General features: G+C 58.4%; 1 protein-coding gene and 1 long non-coding RNA gene across 2 annotated transcripts; both read right to left on the reverse strand.

The window, feature by feature from the left end:
* Positions 1-3,205: 3,205 nt before the first annotated feature.
* Positions 3,206-5,368, reverse strand: LOC119092990 (uncharacterized). Its single transcript, XR_005093580.1, has 3 exons — positions 5,339-5,368; positions 4,668-4,742; positions 3,206-3,281 (listed from the first exon to the last, which is right to left on the reverse strand). It is a non-coding gene; the product is annotated as an uncharacterized LOC119092990 (long non-coding RNA).
* On the reverse strand, positions 5,366-11,177 carry LOC119092984 (beta-secretase 1-like). Its single transcript, XM_037215874.1, has 11 exons — positions 11,161-11,177; positions 9,959-10,262; positions 9,622-9,711; positions 8,842-8,947; positions 8,307-8,468; positions 7,232-7,419; positions 6,791-6,911; positions 6,710-6,750; positions 5,984-6,074; positions 5,411-5,458; positions 5,366-5,370 (listed from the first exon to the last, which is right to left on the reverse strand). Coding segments are annotated over exons 1-11 (1,158 nt in total). The 5' UTR covers positions 11,163-11,177.
* Positions 11,178-17,326: the final 6,149 nt, after the last annotated feature.

Raw genomic sequence — 17,326 nt, forward strand, 5'->3', positions numbered from 1 at the left:
CTAAACTCCATGCCACTTCAAACAATTGCTCTTGAAGAGTAAATCGATTCAGACTGTCATTTGTTTTGATTACCGATTTGCAATACAGTTCCCTCTTGATATGTCTGTCGCCATGGCTCACGTACACTATTAATGTTCATCAGGACCTCACAACTCTGGCAATAACGTAATACGCCTGTGGATTCCCGACCGCAGGGGCATTGACGGCACCGCCCGAGCCTATTGGACAACGAAAGACGATCCGTCATGATCGACTATTGGTGCCCTGCCTTTAAGCCTTAACGCTATCGAGCCATTACTAGGATTGAACAGCATGAAGTAAAGGCTGGCGGAGTAGCCCCAGCACACACGCAAGCACGCACGCACGCACACACACGCGCGCACGCACGCACGCGCACACACACACACACAGTTGCTTAACGTCAAACCTTCTCTAGTTTGGGTTTTATCCGACAGAGGGTGCCGACGCAAAGAAAATACATGAGCAGAGTTGCATGTCGATCACACATTCCTGACTGATAGATCTCTTTCCATGCACAAAGGGTTCGTGTCAGGTGTACACACCGGACTGTCCACTCACTGTCGCATGTATCCTCGGTACGTGCCAGCAACGACGTCAGCAACACGTCCCACGATTGATTTCTGCCGTCGTGAGGTATTCATCCTTTCATTGCCGATTTTGCATGACGATGAGTGCGCGCGCCGCCTTGACCTCCGACCTTTTTGAGTAGAACAAGCCATCGACAAATGGAGGCACTGCTAACGTACGGCGCGACCGGTAATATCTTAGTTACGCACCGTATATAGATGTACGCTGTGGTCTGAATTATCTGAAGATCGTCAAATTGAGTATATAAGGCAATGAGTCAACAAACAAATATTAATATATGACTCGGATTTATTTGTGGAATGATTTGAAAAACCTAACATTTGGTCCGCCCTACGACGACCACTAAGTTTGACCACTAAATTTGACCAGTGACCACTCAGTTACGCAGTCAGTTGACACGCATGGGGTGCCGCGCTTCAAGAGAATGTCATCAGCCATTGGAAGGTCGCATGCGCTCCAGTCTTTACCAGGCCAGCGGGACGGTCGCCCATTTATTGCGATTTATCAAATCTATGTTGCGCATAAAACTGGGAGAGGCTGTGAAATGTGTATGAGGTCTCCAAACGGCGCAGCGGGTGTGAGAAACAACTAACACTGCTGTGACACTCCCACAAAACCAGACCAGATGAGAGAATGTTATATTGTGTAGCTTACCATAGCTCGCATTCATAAAGGGCGCATACGAATATCGACATATATCATAATTAGTGCATTCGGGTGGCAAAGTGCGCAGCAACGTGCAGACTCCTCTTCGGACACCGCTTCCACGCCAAAACGATGGTTCGTTCTCCTCCCTTTCCCTCGGACGCCACTACCACACCAAAATGGCGGTTCGTTCTCCTCCCTCCCCCTGAGCTACAGCCGAAAACAGCTGGCTCGCAACAGCTCACTACCCGATTCTCTACTCCCGCGCGACACTTCACGCCCAGCCGACGAGCCAGCGTAGCATCCTCGGCGCGCCACTGACACTGCTTCACCTGCGCACGGCGCCGCCGGCTCCCCTGATCTGATGACGCCCCAGCGTCAGACCACGCTGGCTGCCCTGACGCCGAGCCATCCCTCCGAAAACGCCCACGGGCGTCCGTCGATCACGCGACAGCCGCGCGAGCAGAAGAGACTGATCACGTGACTCCGGCTCCAGCGGCGTATCGGCTGACCGAACCTCTCAGGCGGTGCAGCAGATAACCGGCTGCCCCGGCACGCTAGCCGCGCGGACCGACCCACAGACCCTGAGAAGACGGACTCGCGGACAAAACCGAAGCGGTTACTACACTCGGCCACGCGTGAGCAAATCACTGGCAAAACCGCCACAACAAAACACGTACAATGGACTAGCAAAACCAGGTCCGGGCGCCACCCGCCCGCACGGCTGGCACCCCCGCCCCGCAGCTGAGGTTCGTGCACTGCATCCCTAAGGCGGCCGCGGCGCAAAGCTACCGATCGCAACTGAGCCTCGCCCGTTTGGCACAGCTGTGGCTGGATGCTGGTGCCATGCCAACACACGGCAGAGATAAGCTCAGATGTCGGCCTCGTCCGCCCAGGGGGGGGGGGGGCGGTCCAGCCCACAGGCGCCACTCGACTGGCGCACCCCCGCACACGGGACAGGGTGAGAACCGACTGTTAAAGGGCGGATAAAAGCCGCCATGGTGATCTCGTCTCCAGCTGGGTCGTCGGACCGACGCCACTCTGCCGGCAGCGGGCGTGGACATGGCAACCTTCACCTGACGTTGGATAAGCAGGCAGGCTGTGTCCCTCCCGGGTCTGGTCTGGTCTGGTCTGGTCTGGTCGGATCTGACCCGGCCTGGTCGGGTCGGGTCGGGTCGGGTCGGGTCGGGTCGGGTCGGGTCGGGTGGGTTGGGTTGGGTTGGGTCGGGTCGGGTTGGTGGGTTGGGTTGGGTTTGGGTTGGGTTGGTTGGGTTGGGCCGGGTCGGGTCGGGTCGTGGTCGGGTCGGGTCGGGTCGGGTCGGGTCGGGTCGGGTCGGGTCGGGTCATACCACTCTGATAAGACATTGGTTACGAGAAGTGCCGCGCTGAACCGAGGCCAGCGTGGCGGCGGCCCGCCTGCCGTCTTCGGGCCACCTGCTCAGCTCGGCCTCAGCGGTCCAGGGGGCGAGAAAGCCGGTGACGGAGGTATTGTCACGGCTAATCGACGCAAGTGACTTGACATCGCGTCAGGGTCAGATCGTGTCGCAAGGGATTGCCTCAGGCCCTGACATATAATTCATCGTAGGCGGCCGTGTCAGATCACTCCATGACATGCCGTTCTTGGTCCTCACCAGAGCGGCACATACCACGTGACAAATCTCATCGGGGCGTGACAGTTCACTAGATCCCTTCAGCTCATCAGATCATGTCAGCCTGGAGGGTCATGCCAGTTCACTAGGCTCTTTGAGTTCATGAGGCCATGCCAATTTGGTAGGCAATGTCAGTTCACTGGACCGCTTTCAGATATTCGTGCAACATTCGTTTGATAGGTCATCCGACCGTTCCAGTTCAGCAGTGACGCAGACTGGCCGGGCAGGGTCATCCCAGGCCGGGTCAGGTCAGGTCACTCGCGGTAGTCCACCAGGAGGCTGAAGCTGGCGCGGCCGGGGCCGCCGCCGCCACGGCCGGTTCCGCAGGCAGGAGACCGCCGCCATCACCAGCGGTATGCAGATGAACACCAGCATCCCTGACGGCAGGCCGGGTCCGGTCAGGCACCCGCAGCCGGGCCGGGTCCAACGCCATCCACCGGTCGCCCGTCTCAGACCACAGACAGCGGCCGGACGAGGCGAGCCCAGGTCGGCAACAGCAGGCCGCCCGCCGTCCCGCACGCGCGGACACGCCAGGTCAATGCGAGACGCCGCGGGTTATCTGCGGCCTACACTCGGCGTCATGTTGGCGGCTGCACTGCGCCACGGCTGGAGACGCACGAAACAGCCGTCGACACTGTACCGGTGAGCTCAAGCGCAATGAGTTATAAGCGACTGCTCTCGCCCGTAAAACCAGATTACACCGAGTAAGCGCGGACAAAACCGAGACCGCAAAACGCACAAATACTAGATTACATCGAGTAAGCGCGGACAAAACCGAGACCGCAAACGCACAAATACTATATTACACCGAGTAAGCGCGGACAAAGCCGAGACCACCAAACGCCCAAATACCAGACTCCTTTCAAGTTACTGCAATGCACAAGTGCATCAGTACACGCTCGTTTTCGCATGCCGCGCTTGTCCCTTAACTCACGACTGTCGGATGATTGGTCAGACACCGCCTGAGCGCCCCGGTACGTATGATAGCCAGAACAACTGTCGCAACTGGCGCCGCGCGGGGTGGGGTTAACGGCGCACAAACGCGAGGGCGGATCCGACCTCGGGGGCTAACGGCCGTTTAGGGATTTCGGTCCAAGGTGCCATTGTTTTCAAAAACACGTCGGCTTTCATTGTATTTACCTGAGGTATTTTGGTAAAATTTTAAACGTTATTTGTGCATACTAATATAAATATGATATGTTACTTGAAGCACTTTGGTAAACATTTAAGTAATTTGTGCATAATACATAAATCAGATACCATTTGTAGTCCAGAATGTGCAATGTATGTCCGACTTTGGCGATCTAGGGGGACTTGATTGTCTCCCCTTCCAAGACCCAACCCATGTAAAGACGCGCGTGTAGTTAACTAATCCCACGCCACAAGATGCCAGCGATATATACACCATAGACAATGTATACAACCAAGCAATAGACGCAATTATATCGACAAAATGCAACTGAAAAAATCGCAAACAATTTACAAATGTTAACACCTGAACATGAAAGAAATGCCTGGAAACAACACACAGCCGAATGGCTGGCGACATACTCCAGCCCGAGGCCCGGCTCACGAGCGGTGGCCGTCCACACAACTCACCTCCCACCACATACAAGGCTATGTGGACCGTTCGACCTCCAGCCGAGACCCGGCTCACGAGCGGCGGCGTCCACACACTCACCTCCCACCACGTAAAGGCTATGTGGACCGTTCGACTTCCAGCCGAGGCCCGGCGCACGAGCGGCGGCCGTCCACACACTCACCTCCCACCACATACATGGCTATGTGGACCGTCCGGCTGTACGCCGACCTGGGTATGTATCCGCAGCCGGTGCTGTCTGAGAACACGGCACACCACAGCCAGTTTCAGAACATTAGCCGACTAAAGGGATCCAGGCGCGCGGAGGTCGGCCGGTGTGTGCGTATCGCCACAGGTCACCTGAATCCTACGCACCGCACACGCGCGCATCCCCCTCCCCCTACTGCACTGGGAGACTCGCGTGGCTAACGCTGACACCTCGCACCGCTTCACCAAAGCGCACTTGGACCCCACGGCTTTTATCACCTGAAGCGCCTCAACTCCCACCGATACAGAGAGAACAAACTGTTCTGGTGCAGGTGAACGCACCTTGCAAACTAGCATGAGAGCCATTGAAAGTACTGCGTTATTACGTTCTGGCAGCAGTAGTGGCCATAGTTCCGCACTGAAGCAGCGCTGACACCGTGCAGCCGACGTCCCCCGATATCAACCCCCGCCACAACTATCCACCGACGTGTCCGCCCGGCACATACAGCCTCCCGACCCGGCGCACCAAACCCGGCACACACGGCCGCCCTCCCCCGCTGCCGCGCCCGGCCCAGTCCGGCGGCGGGTGACGCGTGCGGTGCGCGTGACGGCGCCGCTGCAGCGGCCCGGGAGGCTGCCTGATCGTACCTGCGGTGGCTTGCGGTCCCCCGAGCGTCACCCTGCCGGGCCGCACACGGAGCGGGCCAGGTTCAACTGTGCGCGTGTGCAGTTTGAAGCGCACGTACAGGCCCTCGAGGACGACCACACCTGGGGCGCGCCGGACGGTGGAGGCTTCGGCGGCCGTCGCAGCAACTGGCCGCGCCGGGTACGGGCAGAGCAAGGGACGGGCCGCCGGCCAGGTCACGGCCGGGTCACGGATGTATGGCGCTCGGGTCACCGTCCAGCTGATCAGGCATGGATGTAACCCAAGGCTTGGGTTTATGTGTGCCGTCATAACACGAGGGTGATCATGTAAAAAATATTGCACATTCTGGAGAGATGTAGAACAAAGGAAACGTAAGTTACCACAAAACCGCACGGCACATGTAGGTCTTGTTATAATGGGGCTTGAGTAAATAGCCATGCAATCAATTACTACAAGTGTCCGTTATTTCTGCCTAGGCTCGGCAACGCCTGGATAACGACCGATTCGAGGCAACACACTGCCAATGCATTACACCACATGGCCTAATAATAACCCGCAGACCATACGGCCCTCCCTCGCCGTCGTCCCGTCTCCACCCGCCCTCCACGAGGCCACGCTAGACTTTTCTGCGCCGCGGGGAGCCATACCAAGGACGGAGCCCGTCGTGGACGAGTCAATGCCGAGCTTGAAGCAGCGCTCGTTGCCGGCCGGACCGTCGAACGCCTCCCGGAGGTAGCTCTGAAGCGGATCAGGGCGATGAGCGCCCCTCCAGGGATACATCCGCAACAGACCGGTCCGATACGCCGCCCCGGGGAGCCACGAGCTCAGCTGATGCATGCCGGGCCGGTCTCAAACGGATCACTCAGTCGGGAGTCTTTTAGCCAAAGGGCGTCCCTCAGGTAGCCTTGAAGGAGACATAGTGGTTGATGGGAACAGGTCGGGCATGCCCGCGGGGATCACGTTTGTGGCGCGAGCTCGAGCGCGTGATTGAGCCTCGTCGGAAATGGGTACCTCTGTCGGCGAATATCGGGCCCGCTCGTTAACCTCCCGTAGCAAAGCGGTTTAATTAGCTTAGAACAAAGTTAGATACCTTACAAACCGTTTCCAGCTGGCTCTCTTGCACTTGGGCACACTCATTACAGGACGCTGGATGACATTATCGGAGGTCTGGAACTAAAGAAGGAAGGACGGGCGCATGCCTCAAGAGAATCGAACTCCTTGACATCCGTCTCAAACCATGCAAATGCCTATTTCCAGGAAAACGACAGCAATTTTCCAGATTCGCCAGTCGCACTCTGCGGGCGGCATCGGCACCAGCTGCAGCGCTCCGAGTCGAGCCCCGGTCGGCCGCTCATGCGGCGGTCTCAGCGCACCCGCGACGTGACGGTGAGGTCGAACGAAGCCGTCTTGTTGGCTGCAGTCGAGAGCGTGGATGTTCGGGAAGTAAGTCCCACGGGTGGGTGGCGTTTCACGGTCGGGAAGCATAATCGCCCTTTGCCCGTCCAGAACGTATGCGACCCTGTCTGCTAGGAAGGCGGCCTGCTCTTGCACCACTGCTATGACTTCACTGAACACCTGCAACAGCGACCGGTCAGTTGCGAGTTCTGCCACTTGACGACGTTTCGTTGAAGCGGAGCGAGGCATTAACTTGAAATTGTCCCCCAAGTAAACTCGTCGATGCACTTCTTCCCAAGCCAATCATGGGCAGAACATTAACGGCCCTGTTTTGTTTTAATACGGCCCCATTAGCCGGGTCAACCCATTAGCTCTCCTAGTCATACAAATATCTCACAACCGGAAAGTTGGCGATACACTCAAACAACTGTGCTTTGCCTAAATGGCCGTCGCTACTTCGCCCCACACCCATCAGCCCCACTTCACAAATAGCATCCTACCCTCTCTGGCAGCCGCAGGTTAGTGGTGCCGGTGTCGACGATGGTCTTGTCCGTGTTAAACTCGACGCAGGGCAGCGCTAGCCGCCGGCCGGCTACCGTCATGTTGGTGATGAGGATCTCGTAGAACCACGACCGGAAGATGGCGGCCGAGTGGAAGCGGCTGGCCAGCAGGGCCCGCCGCGTCTCGCCTGGTCCGCAGCACGGAGCGAGGTCACACACGACGAGGGGTTGGGTCAGGTCCAGGGTGGCGCGCAGGCTCACCTGGACTCATCAGCAGGGGAAGATCCCGCCGATAACTCATCGATGGCCTAACTCAGGAAAGAATTAACCTTACCTGAGTTAAGTCAGGCAAGGTCGGCTCAGGTCTCATCTCATCAGCGTGTGAGCCGTTGGAAAGTAGTCTTCTTCCGACCGAGCATTTAAGAGGAAACAACAGCACGCATTGTGTCGAATCCTTCAGTTTTGGGTGCGATTTCTGATTAACACTACGCTCTATTCATACCTTCCAACTAACGCTGGGCCAGCTGGGCGTCAGCACGACGGACTATGACACAAACCCCTTTAACTGAGACTGCTGCAGCCACACAAAGAAGGCAAAGCATGGCTTAAATTCAGGTCATAAGCAAGGCTTTAGAGAGGACGGCCGGAACACAGCAACCAACAGTTCAGCAACGCGGAGATAGATGTCGCGGGGCATAATAAGAACCACATATTTTACGCTGAGAAGTGCAGCTGCAACACGACAGTCTATTAAACGCAGACAACGCACCTCGCATGCCAAACAACCACCACTCAGCTGCCTATCAAAATGTCATCAAAATTATAGAAAAAAATCGACGAGCCTCAAACCTACCCAATCATCCGATCATCATGAAGTTGCTAACCTTGGCTTGCTATTAACACCGAGCATCGACATTTTCAACGTACCGCTAACCCGCACCCCCTCCCTTTGTTTTGCAACCGCTGCTGGACTCGCAAAACTAAACGCGATTCGTTCACCTCCCACAACCGCCTGCGGAACTCCCTCGGCGCCACCCCCACGGGTGGCTCCTCGTGCCGTGCACCGGCGGCTCACCGAACTCCATGTAGCCGTGGTGTCGACCGGTGGGGCCGGGGCCGCAGAGCGCCACCGAGACGGAGCCCAGCTGGCCCAGCCGCACGTGCTGCGCCGCGTCCAGCCACGTCGCCACCGACGAGTTGGGCAGCGCGATCGGCTTGAACGCCAGACCCACGATGCCCTGCGGCCAGGTGATGACGTGAAGAGGCGAGGAGACGGATAGAGCGGGGTGATCAGGTTAACGCTTTGGGCGGCAGCCTACTCGGATATTGGAACGATTACTGATCAACACATGCAAACCTCATTGAGAAAAAAAACTAACCACGCCTTGACAGCTGTGGAAGGCACGCACAATTGTCATGTCAGCAGTCGTACAATATACGTGCAACGAAACAGTCAGAAGTACACCGGACAGGAGATCAGTGTTTGAGTCACCGTCGAAAAAAAACATCAGCCTACCAGACCAGCTCGTACATATGGCCGCTGGCTCAGCACCCTCCCCAGGAACCAGTCCGGCCAGAAGCCTGGCTGGGGGCCGTTAGCGGTCGCGCACCCTGCCACTCGGAGCCGTTGATGTAGAAGTTTTGTGAGTGCTTGATGAGCGCCACTGTCGCAGCGTAACCGTCGGCGCGTTCGTCTCCGGCAGGCGGACCACGTCGCTGACCATGCAAGCCCGCCACGAGCCTTGCGAATACGGCACGTCCACGGACACGTGCAGCGTGTCCCCGCAGCGTCCTCGATCTGCGGCAGAGGGCTGCGCTGGAGGGGACGCAGGGCGGGTGGGCAGACGGGCGGACCATGGACGCGTGCAGCGGCCGCAGCGTGCTTGATCTGCGGCAGAGGGCGGCGCTGGAGGGACGCAAAGGACGTAGGGGGACGGGGGGCGATCACGGACGCGTGCAGCGGCCGCAGCGTGCTCGATCTGCGGCATGAGGGCGGCGCTGGAGGCACGCAGGGCGGGTGGGCCGACGGGCGGGCGATCATGGACCGTGCTGTGGCCGCAGCGTGCCCGATCTGCGGCAGAGGACGGCGCTGCAGGGACGCAGGGCGGGGTGGGCAGACGGCGAAATGGACACGTGCTGTGGCCGCAGCGCCGCCCGGTCTGCAGCAATGGTCAGCTCAGGAGGTGCATCATTTGCTGGCAGTTCATAATTCATGCTCTGTTCTAGCTCTAAACGCACAATCAAGCATAAAAAGCCTTGAACCTGCCATAAACAAGAGCTTTTGAAGTAAGAGCTATGATTGTCCCATACCCTCATGAACAATCCACAGCCCTCTACAGTGTGGTGTCAGACTGTTGCTGTGGCATGTATTCAATCACGGACAAACTTACATGGGTTTGGTTGAAGAATTTGGAGATCTGGGGATGTGGCAATGCAGCAATGGCCACATTACTGCTCCCAGTGTCAATAAGTGCCTTCAGCTGAAATGGCAAATGGCATGTCACAACATATTCAGTCTAGACAAACTTGAGCACAGCTAGCTCAACAATACTGGCTCATGGTCAGACTTTTCATTTCAAGAAAGCACACCTGCACACAAAGCTTGTGGTTAAGTGAGAGATATGCATGCCAAACCTTGGGTGCATATTGTGTCCAAGACTGTGTTCATCTAAAAGAATGATCAAACTTGTCAACTGCAAAGACCAACACATGACTAATATTTGTTACCTTCTGTGGTGGTGTTCCGATGATGATTTCTGTGTAGTATCCATCCCCCGACTTTCCATGCAAATTGACAATGCACTCCTCTCCAGATGTCAAAGGGCATGCCTCTTCAGTGTTTTGGGCATGTGAGAGGCACAATGAAAGAAGTATTGCCAATGTGCTCAAGCTGCATGATGGCCACCAAATGTTCATGTTGGAAGCATGTTTGAAAGATCTGAAGGAAACATTATCTTTTAGTGGGAAACTGGTGCAACACCTTGTGGGGTGCAGACCTCCATTAGAGCCCGGCTGTTCGCGGCTCCCTACCCTGGAAACACCAGGAAAGCTCAGACAGAGGTTAGATCACAATTCCAATTTTTTATACTTTTCCTGAATGAGCAAGAAAGCTGAGTTCTACAAAACATCTCAATGCACATGGCTCTCAAACACCTGGAACCTCTGATCATCCACTCCCACTATGCTGCAGGTACCACCCACCATGCAGTAGACCACCAAGGTACCAAGTGGTATACCACTGGCCGCCTTCCATTGAGCACATGTTAAGGGCAAACTATGCACAAAGTACAGATTAAAAAGCATACTCTTGGCAACAAAACAACACAGAAATAAGTTTGCCTCAGCACCCCACAGTTCACTCAAAGGTAACATGCTGGTAGGCTCAATCTCCTCAATGATCCTTTTCAGGAGTTATCAATATTGTCATTGAATTCAGAGACTTGAAGTCTATGGACTTGCAACAATAACTATAAATTATCACTTGAAGATATGGCCAACTGGGAAAAACCAAGGCATTCATGTATTGCAGCCTGGGTACTAGCAGTGCCCTCACAACTCTGACAACCAGGCAACATTCTGGCTGCCTGACCTCATTACATGTCAGCCACACCACAAGAAGAGGAACAGCATAACCATAAAAAGGGCAAGAAATTCACATATCTCATCTACCGTTCACCAGCATATCCAACAGCATTAAATTCATCCCTATTTACAAAGGCAAAACCAGCGTTTAGACCACCGAACACCTTAAAAGAACAAACTCAGATAATTGGGATACTCCAGCAATGTGCAATAAGTGTGCACCAAACAAGCATTCACATCCAAATATGGTGATGCGCTTTACAAACCGGAAACAGCTTTCCGAACCACAATTTTCCTGCAGTTTCACTCAACGGGCTTGCAGCCAGTGCACAAGACAGCTGCAATACATGCAATCGAAGGTGAAACAGGCGCAGCTGCGGCGAACTACCGAACCCAAACAAAACAAAACAAACTCCCAAGGGTGCGCGGACTGCCTGTCAGGCTCTGGTTGCTGCGCGGTTCGCGGTCGGTCGGCGCGATCTGTTGAAATCGGGTTCCATTCCAAAGTGTTCCTTGATCCCATTCAGTACTGTGACGTTCGGTTTCTGAGGAATTTGTAACATTGATTCATTATTACGCCTATTGCCAGCCAGAGGTTTGTCATGGAGGAAGATCGCGAGTCTCTCGTGCTGCCGGCCCTGCAGCGATGCGTGGGCGAGCTGGCAGCATGCGATGACCCTGGCCCGGACGACGACTACACTGACTTGCTGACTCGCCTGGCCGACCACCTGCGACCGGTGCTCTCCATACCGCACGAGGCCTGACAGCACTTGTCTAGCGCAGCAGCTCGTCTGCCGACTCTGGAACCTGCCGCTGCATCAGCCGCTGGCCGAGCTGACGGCCCGGCTCAGCCGACAGCTGGCCGCCGACGTGCTGCTGCTGCTGACGGTGCCGCTTCCCGCTGGACGGCGTTACTCAGGTGCTGCTGACGGCCGCCCGGCAGCGGGTTGCCGCCGGCGAGCTGCCGCGTGCGCTGGTGCTGCTCGAGGCTGGCGCAGCGCGAACCTGCTGGCGCGCCGCACCGCCGCCGAGAGCCAGCTGGCGACGTTCTCGCGGCGCGCCGACACGCTGCGGCAGCTGTGCGGCTCTCGAGCAGGCCCGCTTCGGCTGTCTGATGGTGCGCGCCGAGGCGCTGTTCCTGGCCGAGGATTGGTCTGGAGCAGACGAGGCCGCCCGAGAGGCGGGTGGAGCGCGCGACGCCAGCGCCGAGCAGCTGCAGTACATGCAGCTGCTGCTCTTCAATTTCGGACTACAGCGGTACAAGGGGCGCGGCTGGACGCAGGCCGTTCACTGGCTCAGCCGGAGCCTGGAAATAGGTTGGAGGTCGTTCCAGGGGCCGCCGACTTGAACATGTTTTGTGTGTTGGAACGCTCGTCATATGATGATTAAGTTGGAACCCTGAAGCGTCTTCGATGCGCAGTTCGACGTGCATCTCATAAAACAGTGAAATGGCGACGGTGCCAGCCGACCCCCGCTCGTTTAATATGTGGCTTTATATTCAACCGCACATGTCTGGTGTCCTCTCCCGTGCAAATCATTATGCTAACGTGACTTACAGTCAATGTGCAGTGTTCGTGGTGTCCACTACGACAGAGACAAAAGGGGACAGTGGAATAACCAACAGGGACATGCAGCCAAACCCGTCACGATTCATCGATCAAAACGCCAAGCGTCTTGTCCTTCACCCCGATGCGACGCTGAGCCGGCCTCAGCGCCTGTGAGACTACCCCCGCCCCCCCTCCCCCGTGACCGGCTGGCGCTACCCCTCCCCACCCCCCCCCTTGTCGCAGGGCAAGGTCTGCTCCGTGCGCAGTGGCCCAGCTGACCTGCGGGCCCGCACGCTCGAGCTGCTGGCCCGGTGTCACATGATCCGAGGCGAGGACGGCGACCTGGAACCGGGCCAGGCAGCTGCTCCAGCTTGGCCTTCTCAGGTCAGGCCCCGTCAGCCCGATCACATCAGCCGCCCGATAACTGCAAGCTCATCTCTTGATACTCTCCGAATCCCTCAAAGACTTGAAGCGACTCGTGGCACTTTCCCAATCAGCAAATTGGCTTATATCTATACTACATATGCTGGCATGCGTTGAGAGGCTGTCAAACCGCAGAAGAAGATTTGTTCCAATTGCAAATAATTTCCAATTACAAGTATTACCACGAATACCTTGCGATTCGCTGCACTGCCCCCCAAAGATCCTCCAGTGATTTGCCAGCGTCAGTCGAGTACGCTCGGTACATACCCGCCTGTGTGGTTGCAGAGGGTGCGAGCCTGACGCTGCGCCTGCTGATCCTGACGTGCGAGCTGCGCCGCGGGGTGCGTGCTGACGACCCGACCCAGCCGCTGCAAAGCACTGTGTCCAGGGACGCCACCGACTGGTGTCAGGAGCAAGCCGACTTCGTCCGGGTCAGGCTCGCCGCCCGGCGCCGTGCCGTCCGAACGGGCGGCCCCGCTGGCCGGTGCTCTCGCGTGCAGTCTTCGCCGCGGTGGAATCTGTGCGACCCGCTGCGGCGCCACCAATGGGCTTCAGTTGATGCGGGAAGTCCACGGAGAGAAACGCTGTGTCGGCTTTCCCTCTGGCTCGCGTCACGGACCATGTGAAAAGGCTTTCGTTAATAAAAGGGGGAAAATTGGCACCACGTAATCATGTGCGATGGCAACACCGTGATCCTTCACTGCGGCATGCCGCCGGGTAGTGCCGTGTGAGGCCACCACTTAGGGACGCGCCTCTGTCCCCCAGCTGTCGGACCTGCTGGGCCGGCACGGGCGGCCCGAGGAGGCGCTGAGCGTGCTGCGTCGGGCGGCCGAGCACCGCGGCGGCAGCGGCGCCGTCTGCCGGCGCAGTGTCCACCTGCTGCTGCGGCTGGAGCGCCCCGAGGAGGCTCTGCGCTGCCTCGCCCAGTATGCGCCCAGCCGGAAGGGCTCAGAGGTTAGCCGCTAATGCGCGCGCCGGGCCCACAGGGGAGCGACTGAGGGACGGGACGACCAGAACAGTCAGCTGACTGCGGGGCCCACAGGGGAGCGACTAGGGACGGGACGATCAGAGCGTCAGCCACTGCGGGACCCACAGGGAGCGACTAAGGACGGGACGATCAAGCGGTCAGCCAGCCGCGGGGCCCACAGGGAGCGACTGAGAGACGGGACGATCAGAGCGGTCAGCCAACTGCGGTGCCCACAAAGGAGCGACTGAAGTGCAGGAAACGGACAGAGGTCAGCCGACTTCGATGCTAAAGAAGAGGGCGCGATGCTAACTGGAGGCGGATTTTGATGTGTAGCAATTGGTTGCAGGATGGCTCCCGCAGCATGTCTTTGTAAATTTCGTTCGGCGTCAATTCCAGCCTTTCACGTTTGCGCTGCCGGTGACATTGTAAGCTGCCACATTACGTGGTATTACCCAGCCGTCCAGACGTCCGACATTCTACTTGTGCGGATGTACTGACAGTGGTCGGCAATGCGGATGGTGCCGGCGGCCGACCGCCCCAGATGGCGGCCGAATGACGTCAAGCGGGTCGTGCATGGCGGCGACTGACGACGTTCCAAGCGACTGTTGTCTGGCGGCGACCAGCGGTGGTCCAGTGCCTGCAGCCAGTGGTGGTCCAGTGCCTGCAGCCAGTGGTGGTCCAGTGCCTGCAGCCAGTGGTGGTCCAGTGCCTGCAGCCAGTGGTGGTCCAGTGCCTGCAGCCAGTGGTGGTCCAGTGCCTGCAGCCAGTGGTGGTCCAGTGCCTGCAGCCAGTGGTGGTCCAGTGCCTGCAGCCAGTGGTGGTCCAGTGCCGCAGCCAGTGGTGGTCCAGTTCCTGCAGCCAGTGGTGGTCCAGTACCTGCAGCCAGTGGTGGTATAGTGCCTGCGGCCAGTGGTGGTGCAGTGACTGCGGCCAGTGGTGGTCCAATGACCGTGGACAGCAGTGGTCCAGTGACTGGACAGCGGTAATCCTGTGACGATGGCCGTTAGTGATCCAGTGACGGTAGCCCGTGGTGATCCAGTGACGGTAGCCGGTAGTGGTCCAATGACGATAGCCCGTAGTGGTCCAGTGACGGTAGCCGGTAGTGGTCCAGTGACGAGGGCCTGTGGTGGGCCAGTGACGGTAGCCGGTAGTGGTCCAGTGACGGCAGCCGGTAGTGGTCCAGTGACGGCAGCCGGTAGTGGTCCAGTGACGGTAGCCTGTGGTGGTCCAGTGCCGGCAGCCGGTAGTAGTCCAGTGCCGCAGCCGATAGTGGTCCAGTGACGGTAGCCTGTGGTGGTCCAGTGCCGGCAGCCGTAGTGGTCCATTGCCGGCAGCCGATAGTGGTCCAGTGACGGTAGCCTGTGGTGGTCCAGTGACGGTAGCCGGTAGTGGTCCAGTGACGGATCAGCCGGTAGTGGTCCAGTGATGGTAGGCCGTAGTGGCCAGTGACGGTAGCCGGTCCCATGAACATCTGTTCTGCGCCATGCCCGTCGCCAAACTCGCGTGTCTCCATCAGTGAGGGCGGGCCGACATTCGCAGACGGCCGGCTGCTGGCGGGTCTGGTGGCGGCGCTGGAGGGCCGCGCCGCGGACACTGATGCAGGGCCGGCCAGTCGGAGCCAGCCGAGCAGCTGCTGCTGCGGCTCGCCGACCTACACGGACTCGGTAACAGCACGACCGCGGGGCGAACACCGTTCAGCTCACCGTAAGTCAGGCGGGCCCGTACTTGTCGAGCCAGCGCTGCTCATGTTTGTCAGGCTTGTCTTCCCGCCGGGGTGGACACGTGTAGCATTCTATTCTGACCCCACGTGACTTCTGGCACTAGGCAGCTCGTGATCCTCGTGTACCATGAGACCTTAAGTCAACTCTTAAGCAGGGTGTGTCCTGTAACGTTCGTGTGGAGGGTGACTGACGTGAACCGCGACACCGTTCAACTCCAGCCTGTTACGGCTCTCGTCCCGGGGTCCCCTCGCCGCTGCTCACCACCGGCAGCCATCCCCAGTCTGACGCAGCCGGCCGCCTACTGCGCAACGTGTCGCGCGCCTGCGCGACCGTGGCGAGCTGGCGGCGGCCGAGGCGGCGCTGCGGCGGGCGCTGCTGCTGCAGCCCGGCCACCCGGCCGCGCTCTACATGCTGCTGCAGCTGCTGATCGCCACCGGTGCCGCGGAGAGCGCGCTCCAGCTGCTGCCGCTCATCGGTGGGTCGTGCCAGCCGGCTGAGGCACCCCTGGCTTTGCGCCGCTCCGTTATTGTTGTCTGCGCCCTTGATCCCCTCGCAGTGCTACCGCGGGCATCGGTCCATCGCACGACCTTGCATCCCAGCGGTGCAAGGTCGCGCCCCTTTCCCACCCGTGGAAAGTGCTAGACCAGCTCATGATACGGGAGAGGCGGACAGACATGTGTCGACCACTCCCCTGGCTGACGTTGTTGGATGGTGTCTCTCGCACCGAAGTCCAGACTGACCTGTGGCTGACACTGTCAGCACAGATCAGTGCTGTCAGGATGCTGCTGGCCGTTTCGTACTGTCAAGCTGACGCTGTCAGTGCTGACATTGTCATGGGAGTGGTCGCCACAGGTCTGCCCCCGCCTCTTCCGTAGCGTGCGTTGGTCCAGCACTATCCCCGGGCAGCGTGGATAGCACTGGGCCAATAACGCCCAGCCCCTGTCCCGACGGTGTCCCGACAGCGCCTGCACGGCAGTGGAGTCAGACTGACCCGTGCCCGCCCCCGCCCCGGCAGACGCGGCGCCGGACCGGGCGGCCGTGGCGCGGCTCTGGCGCAGCCTGTGTGGATTCGCGCTCACCGCCAGGCGGCAGCACTGTACGAGCGCCTGCTGGAGACCGTGCTGCGTCACCTGGACCAGCCGGCCGATGGCGTCCAGCTGGCCCAGTGTCTGGTCAGGTGGGACGCCGCCCCCCGCCCCACCCACCGAGAGCAGTGTCGGGTCCTATACGTGTCTCGGCAGGACGCGGCATTTGAGCTTGAGTTCCGTGGTGTGTAGCACTGCGGTCGCATTGTGCTTTTGGGACTAAGCTTGACATGGCTTAGTACCATAAGGGGGTTGTGTTCGGGGGCTAGCATTTAAGATGCTGCATCCTGCAAGAGTCGGGCCTACGTGGAAAGTCCCCGATACCAATACTTAGGTCATGTTAGCTGCCTTTATACGATGCCACCAGATTCCTTCTAGCAGAGACAACGTTGGAAACCAAGGCGTCACCGTACAATTTGCGGTGACGCTTAAAAAATGCATTCATGATTGCTGAGAGCTTGACAAGAACGTAGGCTGATAATGATATCAACACATTAGCCGAAACATCAATGCCAGCATGAGTCAACTGTCTGGGACCCCTACTCCTCCTCGCCATCCACCACCGGACACGACCCGTGCAGGCGCTTGAACCTTGCCCCCTCGCTCCGGCCAGGTCACGGATCGAGTCGCTGGAGAAGCGAGCAGCGGGAAGACGTGCCAGCGCTTGACCTGCCCCCCTCGCTTCGGGCAAGGTCACGGTCGAGTCGCTGCAGAGCGAGCAGCAGGGGGACGCGCCAGCGCTTGACCTTGCCTCCTCGCTCCGGCCAGGT

The sequence above is a fragment of the Pollicipes pollicipes genome, unplaced genomic scaffold, assembly GCF_011947565.3.
Source record: "Pollicipes pollicipes isolate AB1234 unplaced genomic scaffold, Ppol_2.1 Scaffold_3773;HRSCAF=4423_pilon_pilon_pilon, whole genome shotgun sequence".
NCBI lineage: Eukaryota > Metazoa > Arthropoda > Thecostraca > Pollicipedomorpha > Pollicipedidae > Pollicipes > Pollicipes pollicipes.

Excerpts from the sequence above, each read along its gene's own strand:
- LOC119092984 (XM_037215874.1), bottom strand. Across the intron at positions 6,912-7,231 it reads ACCTGCGGCTGCCAGAGAGG|GTGTTCAGTGAAGTCATAGC; the intron begins GTAGGATGCTAT and ends TCGCTGTTGCAG. Across the intron at positions 6,751-6,790 it reads CCGTGAAACGCCACCCACCC|CCAACAAGACGGCTTCGTTC; the intron begins GTGGGACTTACT and ends TCTCGACTGCAG.